We start from the raw sequence: 24,534 nt of genomic DNA on the forward strand, positions 1-24,534 counted from the left end.
TGTTTCCCCGCCGGGGCGCGTCGGAGCGTCGGGGCCGCCGCAGCCGCGCGACCGCGATCGGCGCCGCCCGGGCCTGCGGGACGCGGCGCGCGCCCACCGGGACCGGCGGGCAGGCGGGCCCCGCCGCCCCCCCGCCCGCGCCCGCCATGCGCCCCCCGCGCGCGCGCCGCGCCTGAGCGCCATGGAGCCCGGCCGCGCCGGCCTGGAGGCCGTGGGCAGCTTCGAGTTCTCGCGCAAGGACCTCATCGGGCACGGCGCCTTCGCCGTGGTCTTCAAGGGGCGCCACCGCGAGGTGAGCGGGGCCGCCGCGGCCCCCGCCCCCCCCCCCCGGCGGGGCCCCCGGGACGCCCCCGGCCCCCGCCCCCGCCCCCCCGCGCCCCCCGGCCGGCGGGGCCCCCGGGACGCCCCCGGCCCCCGCCCCCGCCCCCCCGCGCCCCCCGGCCGGCGGGGCTGAGCCGCTCGTCCCGCAGAGGCGCGAGCTGGAGGTCGCCGTCAAGTGCATCAGCAAGAAGAACCTCGCCAAGTCGCAGGCGCTGCTGGGGAAGGAGATCAAGATCCTCAAGGTGCGCGGCGGGCGGGGCGGGCGGGGCGGGGGGCGCGGGCCCGGCTGACCCCGTCTGTCCGTCCGTCCGTCCGTCCTAGGAGCTGAAGCACGAGAACATCGTGGCGCTCTACGACTTCCAGGTGAGCCGGGCCGGGCGCGGGCGGGGCGCCGGCGGCTCCCCGGTGTCTGGCGGCGGCCGCTCGGGGCCTTCGGGGTGGGACTGGGGGGCGCCCCCCCCCGCTCGTGGCGCCCCCGGGCCGGCCGCAGCGGGGTCCTGGGGCGGCGTCCGACTCCGCGGCCCGACCCCGGTGCTGGGCCGGCGCGGGCAGCACCTGCGGACGGCCGGGCCACCTGTCGGGCGCGCCTGTCTGTTGACACGGCGGCGCGGGCATCCGCGTCGGTGGGGAGGGGAGGCCGCGGGAGATCCTCCTCCTGGCTGCGGGCCGCCCCGGGCTGGGGGCAGAGCCGGGCTCTGCCTGCCGTCCAGCCGGCCCTGGAGGCCCGGGCCGCTGCCCCTGCCACCCCCAGGCTCGGCCGTCTGGGCGCCGCCGCCGGCCTGGGGGCTGGGAGCCGGAGCAGCTGATCCCGGCCAGAGTGCTGACTAATGGTTTTGAAACCTGTTTACTGAGGCCACGGGACCAGCCCCTGGCTGGGGGAAGTTCCCGGCCGGCTGGCTGGCTGGCTGGCTGTGTTTGGGTGGCCTCCTCCCTCCTCCTGCGGAGCTGGGCCGTGGCCTTGGGGACTGGGGCATGACGGGACGTGATGGGGAGGACCTGGCCCAGGGTGGCAGCTAGTACCTGGAAGTCTCGGGGGCGGGAGGGCGGCCGTGTTCTCCCGCCTCGCCGCCTCTGTGCGCCCTCCTCCGCCCCACCCCCTGGGCCGCACACCTGGCTGTGGGCACCTGGCTGTGGGCACCTGGCTGTGGGCAGCGCTGCTTCCTGCCACGGCTTCCTCTGGGGAGGAAGTGCTGGGAGCCAGGCCCGCCCGCCAGCTGTTCCTGGGGCCTTGGATTCTCGTCCAAGACTCTGGACCTGGGACGCACGGCTTGGACGTGGGTTGGGTTGCAAACAAGACGAGACGGGACAGGGTGGAGGGGATTTGCATGAGACGCCTCTGCCTGTCGGGTGGAGCCTGCACCCAGGCTGGTGGCTTCTGGGTCGGCTGCCCCTGTTTGGCCCGGGGCCCGTGGCACCGCTCACTGCGGGGCAGGGAGGAGGCCTCCACCGTGGCTGCCTCTTGCCGCATTGCACTCTGAGCAGGGAACCCTAGGCCCCTGGAGGCTGCCCCTCCAGGCCCAGCGGGCCAGCCAGGGCCCTGAAGCCAGACCCCTCAGCCATCAGCGTAGGTGCGGAGCCCCAGGTAGGGCCAGCCGGGTCTGCACAGGCTCAGTGCCCTGGCTCCTGGCTGTCCTTGCTCATACCCGTCCTGGGCACAGGCCATGTCGTCCTGCTAAGGCTGCTGGTGGCGTGGGCCTGCCTTTCCCCATCCCTCTCCACGGGGATGTTCCCGGTGCCCGCATCACCGTGCAGCTGCTGTGGGGCAGTCATGTCGCCAGCCTGGACGCCTGCACATGGTGTCATGTTGACCCGCGGGCCCGTGTCGTGGAGAGCTCTGGGCGCTGACGCCTGGGCGTCCCTGTGCTGGGGGCTGTTCTGTGCCTGTTCATGGGCTGTGTGGAGCAGGAGTGTGCGCAGGCCAGCGCGAGGCTGTGAGGCCTAGCACGGTGCTCTGTTCTGATGCCAGGCTGGGGCGGCTGGGCCTGGGCCCTGGGCCCCTGGGCGAGAGGGGTGGGCTCTGGCCCTCGCTGGGCAGACCTGCACCGGCCTGGGAGGACGGGCCTGCAGGGCCTGGCTGACAGCCCCTCCCCTGCAGAGGCCAGCACGCTGTCTGGCCGGTTCCTGCAACTGGACGTGACTCGCGCCAGCCCCGCCCGCAGCAGCGCCTGAGTGACGGCCACTGGGGCCGCCTCTGCTGCCAGCACAGGGCCCTCTTGGCCTTGCTCCCAGTGACAGGTGACGGGTGATGCCACAACCTGCTTCCCCTCCCCTGGGGCCCCAGGGCAGTCCTGGCGTTTTGGAAAGGGCTGCACCTTTGGAAAGGGTGGCGGTGGGTGCGCCTCATTAACATGGGGCTGCTCAGTGTGGGTCACATGCCAGCAGTGGACATGGTGGGTGGGGTCAGTTCACTGTGAGGACTCAGCGCCCCCAGAAGTGGGACCCTGCCCTGCCCTGCGGTGGCCCCCCGCCGCCCACCTGGCTGGGCCCTTGGTGTCGTGGCGGCGGCTCCCTGCAGCCTCGCAGTCGGGTGCAGGCAGCATCCGCCCTCAGCACCACTGTGGTGCGCTCGAGGGTGAGTGGGGCCTGGGTTTCCCTGAGGGAAAGGCGTTGCAGCTGCCCACACTCCTCACCCGAGGGTGTCCCCTGCTTGTCCTGAGTCAGGTCACTGGAGAGGGCCTCCCTTCTGAGGGAGGGCCGGCATCCTCCGTGGGAGTGTCTGGAGGGCTGGCCCGCCACAGCAGCTCTGCCCAGCTCGGTGGTGGCTTTGTCACCGTCTGGGCCAGCATGTCAGTTGGCCAGCAGGGAACTGGGTCGGGGCCCGTCTGCCTGCACGGCCGGCCCAGGCATACCAGGCAGGAATGGGCTGGACGGCGGTGTGGCTGCCGGGTCCCCTTAAGGAGAGCTCCTCAGCTTGGGGTAGGGTGGCTCCCATGTGCCCAGCTGCCCGCGCCGGGCTGCCCTAGCCCAGTCCTTGGGTGTGCTGCAGAGAGCCTGTGTCTCCTTCCTGGGGTCTTGCAGCGCAGAGACCAGGGCTCTGTTTCCAACCCCGCCCCATCCCTCCCCACCCTCCATGCCCTGTTACCAGGCCAGCTCCGCGCTGGCCCGCAGTGGGGCTGATGTGAGGCCCCGGTCTGGCTCCTGTTGCCCTGGAAGCCCCGTGCAGGAGTGTGCCCCCGCTTCCACGCACCCCCTCGCTGGGGCTACGTGCAGACCTGGCCACCTCCAGCGTCTGGGCTGACCCGAGACCGACCCAGGCAGCGGTCTGACTCCTGCACCCCTCGGCCCCCCGAAGCATGTGAAAAGGGGGGCTGTTCACCCAGGTCTGGGTGGGCGACAGCCTGGCAGGGGAGGTCGCCTCTCCAGGGGTCCAGAGACAGAGCCACCTTCCCTGGGGAAGGGGGGCAGGACTAAGGCACCCAGCCCCCACCTGCCCTGGCACTCGAACCCCCGCTAGAATGGTGTCAGGGCCACTGCTTCCGGGACCCGTCTGGCGCAGGCTTTGGCACAGGGGCTTCTGCGCCGTTTGCTCCTCTGAAATAGCCGCCGCTGGACCGCGCGGACCTCCCTCCCACGAGGCAGCCCTCTCTCCCCGAGACGGGGCCGCCTCCCAGCACAGCCTGTGCCCTCCGCAGGCCTGGGAGGCCCAGGCAGGCTCCAGGGTGGCCTTGGCAGGTGACCTGCAGGGAGCACTGGGGAGTGAGGCTGTCTCAGAGGCAGCAGGTGGGGAGCTGGGGCGTGGGGTGGGGTGCGGCAGGTGGAGGCTCGGGCCTGGAGCGGGGTGGTGAGCAGGGCCTTGGCGTGGGTCTTGAGCGATCTTGGCACAGAGGAACCTTGTCATTCTGCAGGTGCACCCCGTTTCTCAGGACTGGGGGCCTGAGAGCGCATTTAGCGTGGAGGCGGGCTCATGGTCCTGATGGGAGACTCGGGTGTCCTCTGTGTCCTTGTGATGTGGTCCCTGCCTCTCCCGGCCCCATGGGCGAGTTGGGCTTTCTCGGGGCAGGAGCTACGGTTGGGGAGAGAGCTGGGCCCGGGCCTGGCCGGGTGGCGGAGAGACGGACGTCCCGGGCTGGCTGGAGCGGAACTGGGCTGGAGGTGGCCACGGGGTCGGGGTGTGAGAGCAGTGGCCTGGGCGCCCTGAGGCCCAGCTGTTGTGATGTCCTGGGCGCTTGTCTCTGGCGAGGTCCTGTCAAAGCGTCTGCTGACACGGTCCCCGGCTGTCTCCCTGCTGCTGGCCGGCCTGCCCTGCCGACGGGGTAGCTGGGCGTCTGCCATGGGGCCCTGTGGTTCTCTATCTCTCCCTGCAGCTGGGGGCTGGCGGGGCCGGAGCTGCACACGCCTGCGTCTGTGCTTCTGTCCCGCCCCGGCCTGCCCCGCTGTGTACTTGGAAGGGCTGGGCTGCTCTTGGGAGCAGGCCTGACAGCCTCATGCTAGGGGCAGCCCCTGTGCCAGGGGCGGCCTCCCCAAGGTCACGGGAGGTGAGTCCCCCCCAGAGGCTGATGCCCAGCCCCTTGGCCCAGCTTCCAAAGGAACTCTGGAGACAGCTGCCCTGGGCGCCCCGCTGGTCAGCTCCGGTTCCTACTGGCTGGAGCACTGGTCCCTCCCGGAAGGCCCACCAGGGCGGAGCTGGGGGATGCCGCGGGGGAAGAGTGGAGAGGGTGAGGCCCTGCAGCTCCACGCTGAGCAGAGGAGCCCTGCCGGGCAGGGCATAGCATGGGCGCCCAGGCCCTGGGGTTAGCATCTCTCACTGCAGCGGGGTCAGGCCCTCAAGCCTTGGCAGACCTTCCTCAAAGGCGGGCTGGCTCAGCCAGGACCCTTCTCAGGAACACAAGCGAGTCCGAGGAGGCCTTGGGGCAGGGCTGGCCTCACTGATCTGGGCAAGATGCAGGCCCCGGGGCCACCCTGGGGGTGCTTCTCGCCTGGCCTCACTCGACTCTCAGACACACACGCTCGTTACCCGGCCTCTGAGAGACCAGCTGGTGTCCTGCCCAGGTGTGTCTTGAGGGCACCTGTGGGTGCTGCACACTCGGGATGCTGAGGCCCCAGCATGGGCTCCCCAGGGGGCTGCAGGGGCTGGCCCTCCCCGCCCTCATGGTGCTTTGTGTCCCGCAGGAGATGGCCAACTCCGTCTACCTGGTCATGGAGGTGAGTCCCGCGGCCTCGCCTGGACGGGGCTGGCGCTGGAGTCCCGAGGCCGCAGCAGGTGCCTGAGGGTGGCGAGGCTGACAGATGCCATAGGCCCTGTCAAGCGCAGATTGCGGGGGACCCGCCCTGGGGAGGAGGGGGTCCCGGGAGTAGGTGTCCAGGCAGGGCCTGGCCCTCGGGGCTGCTGACATGTCTTGGTCTCGGCAGTACTGCAACGGCGGGGACCTGGCCGACTATCTGCATGGTGAGTGGGCCCGAGCGGGGGCTCAGGGTGTGCCCGCAGCTGTTGACGAGTGCGTCCCGCGGGGGTGGAGCCGGCGGGAGGAGCTGGGGGCGGATGTCTGCGCGGGCTGGAGCGGGGTCTGGCTATCCCAGGTGGGCTCAGCCAAGTGCCGGCTGGCAGCAGGCACTGGGTGGTCTCGGCCACAGGTGTCCCAGTCGGGGTGCTGTGGTGCCAGCAGGGACAGCCTTGAAGGGCAGGCGGCTGGGCTGCTAGGCACTCGTGTCATGCCCGGCCCTCGGGGTCCTGCAGCAGCTGGCCAGCTGCCTCCCCGGTGCTCATGGTTGAGGCCCTACTGCAGGCGGGAGACAGCCCCTCACACCCCGTCTGTCTGGGCCTCAGGGCTGGGCGAGGGCTCCCTGGGCAGCTGGGCCGCGCTTGCCTGCGGGGTGAGGGAGGCGCTGGGAGCGTGGGTGGACACGGCCCGGGATGGGGGAGGGTGTTGGAGAGCAGCCTGAAGCAGGGGGGGTCCTTGGTCACAACAGGTCCTGGGGTGTGAGCGAGGGGGCCGCAGCCGAGAAGCTAGGGCAGGGCCGGGCGTGAGCGTGGGTGGCGGGGGCAGGCCTGGCCGAGCTGCGCCCCTGAGCGCCGTCTCCCCGCAGCCATGCGGACGCTGAGCGAGGACACCATCAGGCTGTTCCTGCAGCAGATCGCGGGCGCCATGCGGGTGCTGCATAGCAAGGGCATCATCCACCGCGACCTGAAGCCCCAGAACATCCTGCTGAGCAACCCTGGCGGGCGCCGAGCCAACCCCAACAACATCCGTGTCAAGATTGGTGAGCCGGGCGGGCGGGTGCTGGTGGGCCCAGGGGCGGCCTCGGCTCCCCGCTCACTCCCCGCTCACTCCCCGCTCACTCCCCAGCCGACTTCGGCTTCGCCCGCTACCTGCACAGCAACATGATGGCCGCCACGCTCTGCGGCTCGCCCATGTACATGGTAGGTGGGCTGGGGAGCCAGTAGGGCCTGCCTCCGGGGCGCCCCGACCTACTCCCGCACAGCACGGCTGTCCCCTCGCCTGCAGGCGCCCGAGGTCATCATGTCCCAGCACTACGACGGCAAGGCGGACCTGTGGAGCCTCGGCACCATTGTGTACCAGTGCCTGACGGGCAAGGCACCTTTCCAGGTAGCTGCCCCGCGCCGTGCCCGCCTCCCGGCCCTCTCCCACCCCCCAGCGCTGTGCCCCCGCTCCACAGACACCGGGCGTTCCCCACGTTGGAAGGCAGTGGCTGCTCTGCATGGGACCTGGAGCCCAGAGTCCGGCCACGCTGCCTGCCTGTGGGGCCGCCTCGCCTGGGCAGCCCTCCCGGTTGCCCTGCCTGCTGCATGGGTGAGGGACACCATGCCCAGGAGGGCAGCCCGGGCGCGTGCACTTGGCTTCCGCTGTATCGCGTCTGGGACAAGCACGTGCAGGCTCCGCCGGCACCCCCGGCTGTGGTGCCCACCCGCGGGGCAGTCCCGTGCGGGCGTCCCAGGAGCGTGAGGGCGCTGTTTGGGCAAGAGATGGCAGGATACGGACACTGAGTGCGCGGAGGGCGGGCACCCTGTCTTCCCCCAGGCCAGCAGCCCTCAGGATCTCCGCCTCTTCTATGAGAAGAACAAGACCCTGGTCCCCATGTGAGTGCCCCTAGCCCCAGTCTCTGCGCCATGACCCTACCCCAGCCAGGCGGCCCTGGCCAATCTGAGGTGGTCTTCTGCCCCCAGCATCCCGAGGGAGACCTCTGCCCCGCTGAGACAGCTGCTCCTGGCCCTGCTGCAGCGAAACCCCCGAGACCGCATGGGCTTCGGTGAGTGGGGGGCTGGCATCCCGCGGCACCGGTCAGGACCAAGCCCCGCTCGCTCCCCTTTCGCGGCCTTTCCCCGCGCCCCCTGCTCCGCCCGCAGCACCAGCTCCTGAGGGCCCTTTGGTGGTGCAGCACGTGGGCCTCCAGGGTGCCTGGAACCCCGTCCCTGCAGCGCAGCCTGTGAAGCCCGTTCCACAGTGGAGAGCTCTGGAAGCCGCCGTCTGGGCGGGCAGCTGGTGCGCTGCGGCGGGGCCTCCCTGGAGTGAGGCCAGCTGGCACCCAGGTCCGGCGAGGCTGGGGTGGCCTTCATCCTGAAAACCTGTGCGCTAGGCCCTTTCTCAGGCCCTGCCCTGCTTGCTCTGCAGATGAGTTCTTCCAGCACCCCTTCCTTGACGCCAGCGCTGCTGTAAAGAAGTGTGAGTTGCAGGCCCTGGACATGGTGCCACAGTCTTGGGGGTTGGGGGCTGGCTCCCTTCCCGGCCCTGGGGTCCTGTCGCCGGTGGGTAGGCGTCTGCTTGGGGGGAGACCTCTGCCCTGACCGCTCCCCACTCCAGTGGCGGGGCGGGTGGCGTCTCCTTGGGGGAGCCCTGGCCCTGACCATCCCCCGTCCTGTAGCGCCGCCTGTGCCCGTGCCCTCCTACCCCAGCTCGGGCTCCGGCAGCAGCTCCAGCAGCAGCTCCACCTCACACCTGGCCTCCCCGCCGGTGAGTCGCCCGCCCAGAGTGCGTGAAGGGGAAGCTTTTCTGTACTCATTGTACTGCCCACTTCCACATCCACGCCCTGTGTCCCGGTGCCCTGCCTGCAGGCTTTGCTGTGGGGCAGGGTGGGGCCTGCCTGGGCGAGGGTGATGCCTGAGTGGCCTGCAGAGCCGCAGCCCCCCACATGCTACCGCTCCGGCCTTCCCAGCACGAGGGGCCCAGTGGGGTCTTCCCGGGGTCTCTGGGTGGCGACCACATCCCGTGACGGACCCTGTGCACCGGGCCTGGCCTGGGGCTGCCGCTTGTTCTGAGCCAGGCCTTAGTGGGTCTCCGCCCCCAGTCCCTGGGGGAGATGCAGCAGCAGCTGCGTAAGACGATGACCTCCCCGGGCGAGGCTGCTGGGCTCCTGCAGGGCTCTCGGGACTCTGGTGGCAGCAGCAAGGACTCCTGCGACACCGATGACTTCGTCATGGTCCCGGCCCCATTTGCAGGTGGGTCAGCATGGCACGTGTGTGCGTGGGTGCCCTCTGTAGCAGAGCCCAAGCCGGGTCCTGCCTGCTGTCCGCGGCCTGGCTGCCTCCTGTCCCTGCCAGGCTCTGAGCTCTGCCCTGGTCTGCTTCTCAGGAACCGGGGGCTGTGCAGGCTCAGGGGGTGCCTGGGAGGGCGCGGGTCTGGCCTGGGCCCTGGTGGCTCCCACGCTTCCGCGGGCCTGGGCTCCGCTGCTGGGAGAGTGAGCCCTCGCCCAGCCCCTCAGCTGAGCTCCTGGCCCCACACAGGGCAGCTGGGGCCCAGGGTCCGGGCGTGGGCCCCGAGCAGGGCTATGGACCCTCAGCCTGGAGGTGGCTGAGGCGGGAGCACGGGGAAGAACCCAGCCTCCCCGGAGGCCCTGAGGTGCAGGCAGGTCAAGGGCCGCCCCCGTACAAACGCCCCGGGGATGTAGGCTCGGGGATGTAGCTCGGGGCCTGTGCCTCCGCCCACCCAGGAGGACGAGCCTTGGTCGGGGAGCCACCCCCTTGGAGCGTCCAGGTGGGGTGGCCCCGGGAGGCAGTGGACAGTCCTGTCTCACGCACAGGTGACCTGGTGGCCGAGGTGGCTGGGGCCAAGCCGCCGCCCGACAGTCTGATGTGCAGCGGGTAGGTGCCTCCTGGCTGGAAGAAGGGGTGGCTGTCGGGGGGGTCTGCTGTGCCTCAGCCCCCCACACCGCCCTCCTGCTTCAGCCCACCAGTGGGCGTGGGCAGGGCTTGGTACCAGGACTGGCTAAAGCTTCAGTCCACCTGTGCCTCTGCCCCCAGGAGCTCACTGGCGGCCTCTGGTGGCCTGGAGAGCCGCGGCCGGACTCCCTCTCCCTCCCCGCCCTGCAGCAGCTCCCCCAGCCCCTCAGGGTAAGCCCTTAGCCTGCTGCACCCAATGGGGCCCTGCCCTCAGGTTGCGGGGGAGTGCGGGGGTGGGCTCCTTGGACCCGGTGTACTGTCCAGGTCTCTCCTGTGTGTCCCATGGCTGCTGCCACCCCAGAGCCGCCAGGGCCTATGGGAGGGCGGGGCGCACACCCTCCTGTGCCTCGCAAGCTGGTGGCCTCAGGGTTCCTCTGCGGGCTGTGGCCTGGCTCGCCCTCAAGGCCGCCTGCAGTGACCTGTCCTTTCTCCAGCCGGGCCGGCCCGTTCTCCAGCAGCAGGTGTGGCGCGTCTGTGCCCATCCCAGTGCCCACGCAGGTGCACAACTACCAGCGCATCGAGCAGAACCTGCAGTCCCCGCCCCAGCACCAGGTCCCCCGGTGAGTGTGCGTGGCTGGCCCTGATCCCGGGACAGTGCTGGCTTTGCAGACGTCGCGGCGGCAGAGCCTTGTGGACAGTCATGTGGGCAGGTGTCCCCGGCGGGACGGCAGCCTGAGGCCGCGCTGGGGACTTTGAGTCTCTGCACCCGAGTTGTACTCCAGGCAGAAAAGGGGGGTCGAGCTTGGTGGCCACGCTGGGCGGGGCCAGGCCTCACCTCCCCGGCTTGCTGTGTCCCCAGGCCCTCCGCCATCCGCAGGTCTGGCAGCACCAGCCCCCTGGGCTTTGCCCGGCCTAGTCCATCGCCCCCGTCCCACGCCGAGCACGGAGCTGCCCTGGCCAGGAAGCTGTCCCTGGGCGGGGGCAGACCCCACACACCTTCCCCGCAAGGTGAGCTACTGCTTGGATGCAGTTCAGGGTGGGCGGCAGCTCCAGGGCTGGGCGGGGCACTGCTCGCCCCGAGCTGACCCTGGTCTCCTTCCTCAAGTCGGAACCATCCCTGAGCGGCCGGTTTGGAGCCGGACGCCCTCCCCCCAGGGAGCTGAGGTGCGGCCCGGCAGGTCTCCGCGCGCAGGTGGGTGCTCGGGCTGGGGGCCGGGGCCGGGGGCCGCTTCCTGACCCAGCTGGCTGTCGCGGGCAGCGCTGCCTCCCTCTGCACTGTGACCTGGGGCTGGGTTGCAGCTCCTGCCCGTGCCTGGCACAGGGCCCTGGGGGGTGAAGGGGTCGCGGACAGATGAGGGGCTGCACTAGCCTGTTGTCCGGTGAACGTCGCCTGGCTGTCCCACGCAGGCTCCTCCGTGCCCGAGCACGCCCCCCACGCCGCTGGGCTGGGCTGCCGCCTGCACAGCGCCCCCAACCTGTCTGACCTGCACGTCGTCCGCCCCAAGCTGCCCAAGCCGCCCACAGACCCCCTGGGCACGGCCTTTGGTCACCCGCAGGCCAGCCCACCCCAGCTGGCCCCCGGGCTGCAGTCCTGTCGGCCGCTGCGAGGCTCGCCCAAGCTACCCGACTTCCTGCAGCGGAACCCCCTGCCCCCCATCTTGGGCTCTCCTACTAAGGTACGGGCCCCGGTGTGGCTGCGTGAGCTGGGTGAGGGGGGCGTTCCTGGAGAAGGCCAGAGCTGAGGCCCTCGACGCCTGTTTCCTGCCTGGAGTGGGCCGGAGCTGGCTGCTGCCCGTGGTGTCTGAGGGCCAGGGCCAGCCTGTGCGGGGAGGACCCGGGCCAGTGTCCGGGGCCAGCTGTTCTTAGCACCCCACTTGCTCTTCTAGGCTCTCCCTGCCTTCGACTTCCCCAAGACCCCCAGCTCCCAGAACCTGCTGACCCTTCTGGCTCGGCAGGGCGTGGTCATGACGCCACCTCGGAACCGGACATTGCCGGACCTGTCGGAGGCGGGGCCCCTCCTGGGGCAGCAGCTGGGCCCTGGCCTGCGGCCCGCGGAGGACACCAGGGGCCCTTTTGGCAGGTGGGTAGGCGAGGTGCAGCGTGGGGCCTCTTGCTCTGAGCTGGGGCCTCTGGTCCCAGGGAGCTCAGCGCTCCCTCGCCCCACAGGTCGCTCAGCACCGGCCGCCTCACAGACCTGCTCCTTAAGGCTGCGTTCGGGACGCAGACCCCTGGCTCGGGCAGCACGGACAGCCTGCAGGAGAAGCCCATGGAGATTGGTGTGCTGGGCGGGCGCCGCTGGGGGGTGGGGGGCAGGGGCCTGGGGAGGAGGCCTGAGCTCCTGTCGCCCCACCCCCCCCAGCACCCTCCTCTGGCTTTGGAGGCAGCTTGCACCCGGGAGCCCGTGCGGGGGGTGCCAGCAGCCCCGCCCCCGTTGTCTTTACCGTGGGCTCGCCCCCGAGCGGGACCACGCCCCCCCAGGGGCCCCGCGCCAGGATGTTCTCAGGTGAGGTCTCGGGCGCAGAGGCTTGGCGCCCTGTCTCCTCCGGACGCCCTGGGTCGCGGCGGCGCCTGGTCTGCAGCCTCTGGGCCTTCCTGTGGGGGCATCTGTGGGGCAGACTGCCAGGCCGGCAGATGCCCTATCCGCTTGGTCTGGCCTCTGGACTGGCGTCCTGGTCAGGAGGAGGGCCCTGGTGGGGCGCCGGGTTGGACTCCTGCGGCTCTGCTCGGGGAGGGGCAGAGCCGGGTGAGCCGAGGCGCAGCTGCCGGGAGGGAGGCGTCCCGGGTGGGGCAGGGTGTGTGTGGCCGGGCGGCATGTCCAGACGGCGCGTCTGCCCTGCAGTGGGGTCTTCCAGCTCCCTCAGCTCGGCCGGCTCTGCCTCCACCCGCCCCCTGGCGCCCGGGGCCTGCGGCGAGGCGGCCCCTGAGGTCCCGGCCCCCGGGCACTGCCGCGGCTTTGCCAACCCCGTGGCCGCCAACCTGGAAGGGGCCGTGACCTTTGAGGCCCCCGACCTCCCCGAGGAGACCCTCATGGAGGTGAGGGCAGCGGGGCTGGGGGTGGGGCGGCCAGGCAGGTATGGTGGGTGTGACCCCCTGGCTGCCCTGCCCCCAGCAAGAGCACACGGACGCCCTGCACAGCCTGCGCTTCACGCTCGTGTTCGTCCAGCACGTCCTGGAGATCGCCGCCCTCAAGGGCAGCGCCAGCGAGGCGGCCGGCGGGCCCGACTTCCCGCTGCAGGAGAATGTGGTGGCCGACCAGATCAGCCTGCTGAGCCGCGAGTGGGGGTGGGTGCCCCAGGGCCAGGGCGGCGGCACGGGCCTGAGTGGGGGCGCCAGGGCTTCTGTGCCCCTCACGTGCCCACTGCCCCGCAGCTTTGCCGAGCAGCTGGTGCTGTACCTGAAGGTGGCCGAGCTGCTCTCCGCTGGGCTGCAGACGGCCATCGAGCAGATCCGGGCTGGCCGGCTCTGCCTGTCGTCCACTGTCAAACAGGGTGAGGCAGGAGCTCTGGGAGGCAGCGGGAGGGTAGGGGCCATCTGCACCCCCTGGGGTGGGGCGGGGTGGGAGCCTGGGGCTGGGGACCCTCGCACCCCGGAGTGCTGACGGGCTGTGCCCACAGTGGTGCGGAAGCTGAACGAGCTGTACAAGGCCAGCGTGCTGTCCTGCCAAGGCCTGAGCCTGCGGCTGCAGCGCTTCCTCCTGGACAAGCAGCGGCTACTCGACCGCATCCAGAGCGTCACCGCCGAGAAGCTCATCTTCAGCCACGCGGTGCAGACGGTAGGTGGCCTGGGCCGGGGCCGGGCCCTCCCCCACCTGAGGCGCCGTCCTTCCTGGGCTGGGACCCACAGCTCATGCCCCCTCCTGCGGTGATAGCAGGGCCTGGGCGCTCCCCTGGCTTCGGGTGACGGCCGGGGGAGGTGTCGTAGCCGCTCTGCCCCAGACTCAGTGTCCCCGGCTGGAGAGCCGGAGGCCTGGTGCCCAGCTGCTCAGCAGAAGGCTGGGGGCCAGGTCCTGGGCACCGGTGAGCTCCCCCGAGGTAGGCTAGGATCCTCGCGTGTGCGGGGATGGGGCTCCCTCTCCCTCGGCCCCCAGGGTGACCGGGAAGTGCAGCACTAAGGGTGCTGGTGGCCCCGGGCCGCACTGTTGAGGGCACTGCCCGCGGGGCGGCCAAGTCCTCACCCAGAGCCCCGCTGTCCGCACAGGTGCAGTCGGCCGCGCTGGACGAGATGTTCCACCGCCGGGAGGACTGTGTCCAGCGCTACCACAAGGCCCTGCTGCTCATGGAAGGGCTGCAGCAGATCCTCACGGACCAGGCGGACGTGGAGAACATCGCCAAGTGTGAGTGCCGCCCTGGAGGGGAGGCTGCTGGCCAGGGCCGCCCGCTCACACCCCTCCCTCCTGCAGGCAAGCTGTGCATTGAGCGGAGACTCTCGGCCCTGCTCACTGGCATCTGTGCCTGACCCTGGAGGCCCGGGCACCAGAGCTGAGGCCAGACCCTCTGACGACCCGGAGGGAGCCAGACCCTCGGCTTGCTGGCTGACTCGGAGACGTGCCTGCAGCCCGGACACTGCTCGCTGGCGCAGAGTATGCCACCTGCCCTGGTCCAACAGGAGCTTTGGAGACTCCAGGGAAGACGCCAGGGCGTGGGGGTCCTCACAGAACCTCAACTCTGGCCAGTCCCGGCCTGGCTGACGGGTCAGCTCCCGCCAGGACTCAAAACGCCCTCCCCCCGGCAGATGGGGCCTCAGGCGCCACCAGCCCTGCCGGAGCCTGTGCCAGAGCCCACCCAAGCCAAAGCCGCCAGCTCAGCCGGGGCTCCGCCCAGGAAGAGGCTTTGCCGAGACCGCCCTTCGCTTTGTGACCACCCAGCACTTTACAGCGGGCCCGGCCGGCCGCCTTGGCCCTGGCCGCTGTGCGGACGCCTCAGCGAGGACACGTGGCAGGGACAGTGGGCGGGGCGCCTGCTCTGCCCAGGGCTGGGGAGCGGCGTCCATGCCGCTCCTCAAATGTGTCTTATTTTTTGTAACTTCTTTTTTTAAAGAAGAAAACAGCTGGTGTTTAGGGTGTTTAGTTGGGGAGAGGCGGGCAGGATGTGGGGATGCGTGTGGCGGCTCCCGTCCGTGGCAGGCGGGCGAGGGGGCGTTTCACGTGAGCCCCACGGCCAGCCACTCCGCAGCCGGTGTCAGCCCCCTCCTGGCTGCCACTGCGGGTCAGCGGATGCCCCGGAGCCGCCCTCTCTGGTCCGCCAGCCCCACAGACACAGCAGGACATGCAGGAAGCCGCGTGCCTGGCCCACGTGGCCTCGGCGCGAGCCAGTGTTACCACTTAGGTCAGGCTGGAGCCAGCGCTGCCGGGAGGCTGGTGCCACCGAGGGGCCCCCTGGACCTCCGGCCCCTTGTCACGTGCCAGGCGTGGCTGGCCCGGTTACACACGCCACCCCAGTCCACTTCAAAGAGACAGTGAGCGGCTCCCCCTCCCACACTGACTGTGACATGACTTCAGGAAATAAACCCGGCGCCGCGCGCCCCCGGCGGGCCTCGTCCGCGTCTGTTGCTTCCTCCCTCTGGGGCGGGCCCCTGTGGCCAGCTCAGGGCCCCAACTGGAGTCCTGCGCCCCAGCGTTGGGGGCAAATGCACAGGGTGAGACTGGGTGTCATCTGGATTTCCCTGGGCCTCTCCTTGCTGGGGTGAGCTCCTGGGCACAGACGTGAGTCGGTAGCAACTCCTGACTAAGCCACCAGGGCCCGGGCACCCCACCTGCTGCCCTTGCACTGGCCCTCACGCCCGCTGCAGCTGGCTGGCTTGCGCTGCGTTTCCCTGATGCAGGCATCCCCACATGCCCCGGGCCACCCCCACCCCACCCCCCCCATCTCCAAGGGACCTGGTCGAGTCCTCGGCCCAGCTCTGGTTTGGAGGTTTCTCTATCGTTGAGTTGTAAGGTTTACATTTCTTACCCAGGTGTTTTGTAAGTTGTCACTAAATGGACCGCTGGGAAGAACTAAGCACAGAAGGCAGGGCTGGGGACCTAGGTAGCCGCCCCCAGCCCCTCAGGCCCCAGGAGACGCGGACATGGCGTTGCTGTCCCCGAGTCTTTGAGAGCTGCCTTGCATCACAGAAAGCAGGAGCAGGGCTCCTGTGTCCTGCCCACCATGGTGTGCTGCTGCCTATGTCTGGGCTAGAGGTGTCGGGACCCTCAGGGTGGGGCTCTCCCTCCAGGCCCCTCGGGGCCGAGAGCTCCTTCCCGCTCGCCTGAGCACAGGAACAGCTGCTCCTGGACAGCCCAGAGTTGCTGGACAGCCCAGTCACTCTGCTCGGGGCATCTTGAATAAAGCTGCTGGGGTGGGGGGTGGTGTGGCTCCCGCATTGTAAGCCCCTCATGTTTCGGGCACATTCAGGCTCCCACCACGGTGCCCAGGCCCCAGGGCTCCTCAGGGAACCCTGGGAGCCTGTCCCAAACCCTGGGCCTCAGTTTATCCTCCATGGGAGATGCTCAGAAGCGGGTGGGTGCGTGTGGTGGTGGCTCTGGGCCCCAGCACCTCGGCAGGAGCTGCCTCAGACCTCCGGCCCTCCCTCACTTCTCGGGCTGACCCTTTACCTGGCTGCGCGACCTGCAGGCAGTTTGCTGGCTGGCTGGCGCCAGGCTGCCCCCACAGCCTGGGGCCTGTTTTGGCCGGATTCTTGCCACGTTGGGGTGGGCACAGACCCACTCCCTGCCCCTGTGGGGTCCGCTGCCTCACCAAGGAGTGGCTGCACTTTGTAAAGCTGCTGCACTAAGAGGGTCACCTCCCAGCTCCCCTCTGCAGTAGGCGGGGGTCCCGTGGGCGGTCAGCCCAGCCACCCACCCACACAGCTGGCCCAGGGATGTAGAGGGGCGACCCCTCACATCCTCTGTTCCCATCTCACTGGAGATCAAGTCCTACCCCCCAGCTTGGCGCCCCAGGGCAGGCAGCTGGGGGGGTGAGGAAGGGGTGTCCCAGCTTTGCAGGCTGAGGCCCCACTCATTTCCCTGGCTTGTTTCTCTGCGTCCGCAGCCCCCTCTGCAGGCGGGCTCCTGAGCACGGGGGTTCTCGGGTGTCTGCCCACCCCGTAGGTCGAGAGCCCTTGGAGCGGACAGGGGTGTTAACATGTGCTAGCGCCTTCGGTTTCAGACGCTTGTCCTGAAAGCTCATTTCCGACAAAGCTGTGGTTTGAGCTTGCTCTGAATAACCTGTTTGGAGCAGGCGAAGGGGCAAGACCTGGGCAGCGAACCTTCCCCGATGCCCCCCGCGGAAGACGGAGCAGTCGGTTCTCACAGGGCCCTGCAGACCCAGGCCTTCCGGCCGGCTGGCCCAGTCCGTGGCCCCGGCTGGCCCCCAGCGAGGCGACCACGCGTCTCCACCGCCGCCCCTGGGCTCGCCTGGACCCGCCTCCCTCCCGGCCTCCCTCCCGGCCTCCCCTGGACCGGCCTCCCTCCCGGCCTCCCTGACCGGCCTCCCCTGGACGGGCCTCCCTCCCGGCCTCCCTGGACCGGCCTCCCTGGACCGGCCTCCCCTGGACCGGCCTCCCTGGACGGGCCTCCCTCCCGGCCTCCCTGGACCGGCCTCCCTCCCGGCCTCCCTCCCGGCCTCCCTGGACCGGCCTCCCCTGGACCGGCCTCCCCTGGACCGGCCTCCCCTGGACGGGCCTCCCTCCCGGCCTCCCTGGACCGGCCTCCCCTGGACCGGCCTCCCCTGGACCGGCCTCCCCTGGACGGGCCTCCCTCCCGGCCTCCCTGGACCGGCCTCCCTGACCGGCCTCCCTCCCGGCCACCCCGCGGGTGCGGCGCCCGGCCCAGGCCCGGGGGAGCTCGGGCGCGTCCCGCGGCTAACGCGGCACCTGGCGCCTGGCACCGACCGGCGAGAGGCCAGACCCGCCAGGGCGCCGCTCGCCCCAGCCCGGCGCTGGGGGCGCCAGGCCCCCTCCGCGAGCGCGGGGCGCAGCACGGCGCGCCCCCGCCCGGCCCCGCAGGCGCGCAGGACAGCCGGCGCAGGCGCAGACCCGGCCTGGAAGCCGCGGGCAGCCCCGCCCACCGCCGGCCGCCGAGACTTTTGTCCTCGCGCGGCCGCCGTACGGCCGCTCGCTTCCGCCTTCGCCCACGTGGTGTGTCCGTCTCAGTCCGCCGCGCCGTGAGTGGGGCCGGGGGGGCGCGCCCCTCTGTCCGATCGGGGGTGGCCGGCGTCTCCCGACTCTCGAGGGAAGGCCGGTCCGGCGGGGCGGGAGGACGAGGGGCGAGCACAGGGACTGGGGAGGTCAGAGGTCAGCGGGGGTGTCAGGGGGCCTCGGAGGTTAGGCGAGCCTTGAGCGTCGGGGGGTCTCTGGGGAGACCCGGGTGCGGGAGGGGCGGGGCTGAGCGTCCCCCAAGGGCAGCATTCCGGGACGCGCGGCCCCGGGGGGGGTCAGCGTTCAGGGGCGCGGGGCCCGGGGGGGGTCAGCGTTCAGGGGGCGCGGGGCCCCGGAGGGGTCAGCGTTCAGGGGGCGCGCGGCCCGGGGGGGGTCAGCGTTCAGGGGGCGCGGGGCCCGGGGGGTCAGCGTTCAGGGGGCGCGGGGCTCCTGGGGGTCAGCGTTCAGGGGGCGCGGGGCTCCTGGGGGTCAGCGTTCAGGGGGCGCAGGGCCCGGGGGGTCAGCGTTCAGGGGGCGCGGGGCTCCTGGGGGGGTCAGCGTTCAGGGGGCGCAGGACCCGGGGGGGGTCAGCGTTCAGGGGGCGCGGGGCCCGGGGGGGTCAGCGTTCAGGGGGCGCGGGGCTCCTGGGGGTCAGCGTTCAGGGGGCGTGGGGCCCCGGGGGGTCAGCGTTCAGGGGGCACGGGGCCCGGGGGGTCAGAGTTCAGGGGGCGCGGGGCTCCTGGGGGGTCAGCGTTCAGGGGGCGCGGGGCGCCGGGGGGGGGGGGATCAGCGTTCAGGGGCGCGGGGCCCGGGGGAGTCAGCGTTCAGGGGCGCGGGGCCCTGGGGGGTCAGCGTTCAGAGGGCGCGGGGCCGGGGCAGGTCAGCATCCACAGCCCAGCCCGGGCGGGAGCCATGTGGCCTCTGCGGGCGGCGGCCAGGGCCCTGCGCAGCGCCTGCGGAGCGTGGACCGCGCGCCCCGGACGGCGCCGCCTCTGGTAATGTCGCCGCGGCCCCCCGGGCGGGACCCGCGCGCCCGGCTCCGGCTCACGCGTGCATCTCTCCAGGGTGCCCCGCATGGCCGGGACTGCCCCCGCCCCCGCCCCCGCGGGCGGGCCGCCAGAGCAGGCTCGCAAGGCTCGCAGCTGGCCCGGGGCCCGGACCTGGGAGGAGCCTGAGCTGGCGGCCAAGAAGCTCAGGAGCGAAGGGGAGCAGCCCCCCAAGCTGCCCAAGCGCAAGGTGGTGCTGCTCATGGCCTACTCTGGCAAGGGCTACCATGGCATGCAGGTGAGGGCCCCTGGCAGGGGCGGGGTCAGGTGGGTCTGTGAGCCCAGGTCAGGGGTATCCCCTCAGCCACCCCGCAGGCCGGCCTAGGCTGCTTCCCGGTGAGCCCCAAGTGCCGGCTGTCCCGGGGCGGTCACAGCTGCAGTCTTTGCGCTCAGGTGCTTCACCTTCAGGCTCTGCCCAGAGGCCCCGAGCAGAGTCCCTGTCCCCCACATTCAGGTGACAGTCCTGGGCAAGTGGGCACCCTTTGGATGGCCTGATTGGGTCCTTTTCTGGAACCGAGCCAAGGCGTGTGGTCTTGCTGCCGCTCCAGCAGCTCAGGGCCAGACGCGGGGTTCCCGTCCTGTAAACTTAGTCACCGCTGTGGAGCGTGCACCGCGGTCCCCCTGACTGGGCGCTGCAGCAGCCTGGACAGGAGGAGTGGCCAGAGGCATCTTCCTCTTTGCTTCCTCAGATCATAGTTGCACTCCAAAGCTGACTCCTGCGCTCCGGTGAACGGAGACAGCGCCCGGGCCCGGACAGTGGTCCTGGGCCGCCCTAGGGGGCCCCTGGTGATTGAAGGGCCTGGTTGAGGCTGCCGTTGAGAACAGGCGTTCGTGCCGAAGCTGCTCCGGTGTCCACCTGGCTCCCCAGCAGGGCGGGTTAGCGTTAACGGCAGCCCACAAGGCTGACCTGTTACTCTCTCCGCTGTTACTCTCTGATCCCTGAGGAGTACTGACACCTTCGTGCAGGGGCACCAGGAGGACTCTGGTGGCCTCTCCCCGGGGCCCTCTGGTCCCCCCCGTGGGGGTTTCCCAAGGAGGGTCAGGACGGATATCCCATGACGTCATAGTGTGAAGTGGGCTGCCGAGGCAGAAGCTCTGGGCTGTGTGTCCTCACGCCCATTCTTGGCTGTTTCCGGGTGGGGCTTCCGAGGCAGGGCCCTCGGCGGCCCCTTCACATGGCAGCAGAGCTGCAGGTCTCCCCATGGACGGCGTCTCCCTGGGCCTGTGGGAGGCGGTGATGCTGCAGAGGCTGTTTTCTCGTTTCTTCCTCAGAGGAACTTGGGGTCCTCACAATTCAAGACCATCGAAGACGACTTGGTGTCAGCCCTGGTGAGGGCGGGCTGCATCCCCGAGAACCACGGCGCGGACATGAGGAAGATGTCCTTCCAGCGGTGCGCGCGCACGGACAAGGTGGGCCCTGGCGCCCCTGCCCCGGCACATGCGGGCCTTCTCTCCCCCGGCCCGGATCCTCAAGGCCGGTGGCTGTGGAGCGCGTGGCCTGTGTTGGGCTCTGCTGGCCACGTCACTGGGCTTGGGAGTCAGAGTGGCGGCGATCAGTGCTGTCCCCCGGCTCCAGCGGGAGCCCTGTTGTCCGGCTCGCTGGGGCACCAGCCCAGTCACTGCAGGTGGGACAGGTGCTGGCAGGAGGGTGTCCCCCAAGGTGAGGCCCGGCCTGGCAGGGGCTGCTGCAGCGCTCAGAGTGGTCTGCCCTGGACAAAGCTTCCAGCAGGCGGGGCCTGCAGTCCTCTTGCTTTCAGAGACGTGACCCCTGGCGGCCCCGTCCAGGCACAGCGTCCTACTAGTGTGCTTCGCGTGTCACCCCTTGGCTCTTGCACCTATAGTTCCTGCTGCTTCTCAGGCAGAAGAATCGCAAACATTTGCCGGCACCCATGAGGAGAGTGTGTCAGACGTCCTAGCGTGCGCTTGAGCGCCGCTGTGATCAGAGACGATTCTGTTCTGACACGTTTTCCTCCTTAAAATCCAGAGAGCCTAGAGATAGAAAATCTGCAACATGACATCCCAGCCCCTGGGCGGCCCCTCCCTCTCCCGTCCACGCTGCCCGCTGTGCCCGGCTGCCTCAGCCCTTGGGCATCAGTCTGCCTGCCCGCCGTGCCCCTGCGCCTCCCAAGAAGCCTGGCCACCGCTCAGCTGCAGCCTCGCCTTGCGCTGCCTCGCGTCTGGCATCTAAATTTTTTTTTTTTTTTAAAGATTCATTTATTTATAGAAGAACCAGGGTACAGGCCAGAGGGACTGGGGGAGGGGGTGAGAGGATTCACCAGAGAGAGCGGGGAGCAGAACAGGCAGACGGACCAAAGACACTGCTGAGGGGAGCAGCGGGTGAGGCAGGAGAGGTCTGCCGTGCCATGTGGGCATCTCCCTGGACGGCTGGGAATCAAACCTGTGCTGCAGAGGCTGCGGACCGTTCCAAAGGCTGTGGCCAACTCGCTGTGCGACTGGGGAGGCCCTAAGTTTAGTTTTTGTGCCCCGAGTCCTTGGTCTGGCCCAGCAGGGCTGCCCGCTCTCTATGTCGCTGTGAGTTTGTCTGCTCGTGTTGCTGCACCTGCGCTGGCCTGTTGGGGCGCGTGACCCCTCGGAGCGGGGCTGACCGCTCTCCCTTAGGCCCCGGCTGCCAAGTGGGGCCTGTTTAGATGGTGCATGCGGGGTGCGTGCACCGCTGCCTATCTGTTCCCTCCGCAGGGGGTGTCTGCGGCCGGCCAGGTGGTGTCCCTGAAGGTGTGGCTAGTTGAGGACATCTTAGAGAAGATCAACAGCCACCTCCCGTCTCACATCCGGATTCTGGGTGAGCCAGTGTGGGGCGCGGGCGCCAGCCCGGTGAGGGGTCTCTCACCTCTGCTGGAAGCTGCCACGGCCCAGCGCACCGCGCAGGTTTGTGGTGCCGGGGGTGCCCTCAGCGTGGCTCCCCAGCCTCACCCGCTCCTCTCCACCAGGGCTGAGGAGGGTCACGGGCGGGTTTAACTCCAAGAACAAGTGCGACGCCAGGACCTACTTCTACATGCTGCCCACCTTTGCCTTCGCCCACAAGGACCGCGACGTGCAGGACGAGACCTACCGGCTGAGCGCCGAGACGCTGCAGCGGGTGAACCGGCTGCTGGCCTGCTACAAGGGCACCCACAACTTCCACAACTTTACCTCGCAGAAGGGGCCCCGCGAGCCCAGCGCCCGGCGCTACATCCTGGACATGTTCTGTGAGGAGCCCTTCGTGCGTGAGGGCCTGGAGTTCGCCGTGATCAAGGTGAAGGGGCAGAGCTTCATGACGCACCAGATCCGGAAGATGGTGGGGCTGCTTGTGGCCATCGTCAAGGGCTATGCGCCCGAGAGCGCGCTGGAGCGCAGCTGGGGCGAGGCCAAGGTGGACGTGCCCAAGGCGCCGGGGCTGGGCCTGGTGCTGGAGCGGGTGCACTTCGAGAAGTACAACCAGCGCTTCGGCAATGACGGGCTGCACGAGCCGCTGGACTGGGCGCGCGAGGAGGCGGGTGCGGCCGCCTTCAAGGAGCAGCACATCTACCCCACCATCGTGGGCACCGAGCGCCAGGAGCGCCTCATGGCCCGCTGGCTCAGCACCCTGCCCGCGCATGACTTCAGCGCCACAGCCCTGGCGGCGGCTGACCGGAGGCCCCAGGTGGGTAGGGCTGGCGGGCTGGCTGGGGTGGGGCGGGCTGGGCCCCCGGGGACCGCTGTGACTGTGGCTGCAGCTGCACCTGCACCGGCCCTGCTCCCGCTGGTGCCACCGCACCTGGAGGACCGAGCCAGCGGAGCCCAGGGAGAGGCCTCTTGCCCCAGATGCGTGTACAGAGGAGGCCTGGGCGGGCTTGGGGCCTGGACCTGCGGGCTATTCCCTGCAGAGCACGAGGCACTAAGCGGGCCCAGCACACCTGCTGCCCGGCATCCTCCCTGAGGACATACTGTCCAGCCCACGGCCCCTCCATCTGGGAAGGCAGGCTTGGCCCATTGGGTGCCTGCCCTGTGGGTGCCCATGTGCTGCCCGCTACCTGCCCTGCCCCGACTCCCAGCACAGCTTGCTGTTGGAGAATGGCCAGCATGTTTTAAGGGAAGTGTTGGGGACCCGAGGCACTGGACCCTAAAGCACTCTGTGGTTGGACCTTTACTTGTGTCTGGTTGGGGTGAGGCCTAAAGCTGGACTGGTGGGTTTGCAGAGGGTGAGATACCCTCCTGGGACATACACAGCAGATAGACTAGTGGGCGGGCATGAGAAAGCAGGTGGTCAGGTCCGAGAGTGACCCGCAGAATCTTCGGGAGGCGATAGGGACTGGTGGGCGGCAATGGTTGAGTCTTGTTCCTTCAAAAGCAGGGTGCTGCGGTGCGGCCAGTAGTGGAGCCACACATATTTTCTTTTTTTTTTTCAGAGTTTTGTTTTGTTTTTTTTTTCATATAAGAACTGGGGTGCAGGCCAGAGGTAGGGGGGTGAGAGGACTCCCCAGAGACAGAGCAGGGAGCAGAACAGGTGGATCCACTGAAATCCACTGCTGAGGGGAGCAGCGGGGAGACAGGAGAGGTCTGCTGCGCCCTGTGGGTAGCTCCCTGGATGGAGCTCAAACTTGTGCTGTAGAGGCTGCGGACAGCTTCACAGTGCTGTGCTTAAGCCCTGCACTGCCAGGGAGGCCTGCGCATATTTTCATAAGAAACTGACGTCCCAGAACTTTCTGTTACTTTTGTTCTCTGTCACTGCTGGCAGCTGCCTTTCTCCTCAAGCACGGTGAGGCCCACGGAGCACTGCTGCAGGCTCCATGCAGCCGGACCTGGCCCTCGCCTGACTCCTCAGCAGGCTTCTGCCTGCTCGTTCCACTTTTTGTCCTTTGTCGAATGCTTTCTCAGCATCTATTATCATACGGTTTTTATTTTTCTTTCCACTTTTCGTCCTAAGGTCACTGCAGCCTCTGGGAGTTGAAGGAGCCCCCAGGGACCCCCGTCTTGTCCCCAGCCCTTGGCCTTCCCAGCTCATGTTAGGTTCTTGAACCAGTTGAGAAAATAAGGGTTCACCTTGATTTCCAGTGGGGGCTCCGGGGCCCGCGGTGGGCTGGCCTGGGAGGGCAGCACAGCCCCTGGGGCCCCAGGAGCTGGGCAGTTGCACTGACCACCTGTTCTGCTTCAGCAGGCCCCCGAGCCCCCAGACGGCAGTGAAGGGGACAGAGACAGCGATTGAGGGTGGCCACCCCTGGCCTGTGGCAGCCACCGGAGCCACCCCCACTGCTGTGGGCCGCCTTGCCACGATGGGGGGGCCGAGACGTGGCCTTGGACCTCGGGTTTCCCTTTGAGAGTTGACCGGGGACATCCTGCTGCAAATCCGATACCGGCTCACACATGACGTGTTCACGCTCGGCTTGTCAAGAAGCTATTTTTTTTAAAGGAGCAGTTTTCTTAATAAATACCATTTATTCCTTGCGCCTTGCTTTGGGGCGTTTCCTTCACCTTTCGTTGAGGTTAGTGGGGCTCCATGAAATGTTGGGAGCTGGCCTGGACCCCCCCGCTGGGAGGCGGCGTGACCTGGTGTGGCCAAGCAGCAGAGGACAGCAGGACACAGGCCCTGGAGGACCACCCTCTCCTCACCTGGTCCTGTCCACACCCAGCTCTGTGCGCCCTGCCACCAGGGAAAGGGCTGGCTTTGTGCATGCCCCCAAGGGACACTCCTTGGAGCCCCGGCAGCTGTTCCTTGGCCCAGGCCCAGGCATGCAGACGCTGGTGCAGGAACCCCTGGGAGCAGAGGACTGGTCTGGGAGGGGTGGCAGGCGACTGCGTGGGGCAGCAGCAGCAGGGGCAGGAGGCTGGAGGGGTGTGGGGCATGTGAGGTGCGTGGGTGCATGGGTGCATGTGTGGGAGGGCGATACCTTCCTTTCCTGAGCAGAAGGGGCGAGTAGAATCAGGGCCTGTTTGGAGGGCAGTGGTGAGGTGCGGAGGTGATGAGGGCTTGGGTCAGAGACCAGGAGGGGGTTGTGGCTGACTTGGCCTTGGGTTTGAAGAATTGAT

The 24,534-nt window shown here is 69.3% G+C and overlaps 2 protein-coding genes across 6 annotated transcripts; both read left to right on the forward strand.

The window, feature by feature from the left end:
* The first annotated feature begins 173 nt into the window (after positions 1–173).
* Positions 174–15,122, forward strand: ULK1 (unc-51 like autophagy activating kinase 1). 5 transcript variants are annotated; one of them, XM_054695440.1, is made up of 28 exons: positions 174–292; positions 471–563; positions 643–684; positions 5,431–5,463; positions 5,671–5,707; positions 6,346–6,519; positions 6,606–6,679; positions 6,765–6,866; positions 7,299–7,357; positions 7,445–7,527; positions 7,890–7,940; positions 8,140–8,228; positions 8,563–8,713; positions 9,205–9,355; positions 9,515–9,604; positions 9,868–9,993; positions 10,233–10,381; positions 10,479–10,565; positions 10,781–11,049; positions 11,260–11,453; positions 11,540–11,649; positions 11,733–11,876; positions 12,213–12,406; positions 12,483–12,655; positions 12,743–12,861; positions 12,988–13,145; positions 13,571–13,706; positions 13,773–15,120. In XM_054695440.1, exons 1-28 carry the CDS (start codon positions 182–184, stop codon positions 13,826–13,828), a joined length of 3,255 nt encoding a protein of 1,084 aa, XP_054551415.1. In that variant the 5' UTR covers positions 174–181; the 3' UTR covers positions 13,829–15,120. The 5 variants fall into 5 exon arrangements, with proteins under 5 accessions (XP_054551415.1, XP_037367241.1, XP_054551413.1 ...); XM_037511344.2 differs by having other exon boundaries at positions 9,295–9,355; XM_054695438.1 differs by having other exon boundaries at positions 11,733–12,406; positions 13,773–15,122.
* A 3,437-nt stretch (positions 15,123–18,559) lies between these two features.
* On the forward strand, positions 18,560–23,973 carry PUS1 (pseudouridine synthase 1). Its single transcript, XM_037509876.1, has 5 exons — positions 18,560–18,769; positions 19,804–19,941; positions 21,229–21,331; positions 21,480–22,171; positions 23,663–23,973. Exons 1-5 carry the CDS (start codon positions 18,560–18,562, stop codon positions 23,711–23,713), a joined length of 1,194 nt encoding a protein of 397 aa, XP_037365773.1. The 3' UTR covers positions 23,714–23,973.
* The last annotated feature ends 561 nt before the right edge of the window (positions 23,974–24,534 follow it).

Source organism: Talpa occidentalis, unplaced genomic scaffold, assembly GCF_014898055.3.
Source record: "Talpa occidentalis isolate TD23 unplaced genomic scaffold, MPIMG_talOcc4v2.1 talOcc4.14, whole genome shotgun sequence".
In the NCBI taxonomy this organism is placed as follows: Eukaryota; Metazoa; Chordata; class Mammalia; order Eulipotyphla; family Talpidae; genus Talpa; species Talpa occidentalis.

Coding starts and splice junctions, on each gene's coding strand:
- ULK1 (XM_054695438.1), top strand. CDS start 182: ATGGAGCCCGGCCGCGCCGGCCTGGAGGCCGTGGGCAGCTTCGAGTTC. Junction 5,464..5,670: donor CCGTCTACCTGGTCATGGAG/GTGAGTCCCGCG, acceptor TGGTCTCGGCAG/TACTGCAACGGCGGGGACCT. Junction 11,454..11,539: donor ACCAGGGGCCCTTTTGGCAG/GTGGGTAGGCGA, acceptor CTCGCCCCACAG/GTCGCTCAGCACCGGCCGCC.
- PUS1 (XM_037509876.1), top strand. CDS start 18,560: ATGGCCGGGACTGCCCCCGCCCCCGCCCCCGCGGGCGGGCCGCCAGAG. Junction 18,770..19,803: donor AGGGCTACCATGGCATGCAG/GTGAGGGCCCCT, acceptor TTTCTTCCTCAG/AGGAACTTGGGGTCCTCACA. Junction 19,942..21,228: donor GGTGCGCGCGCACGGACAAG/GTGGGCCCTGGC, acceptor TTCCCTCCGCAG/GGGGTGTCTGCGGCCGGCCA.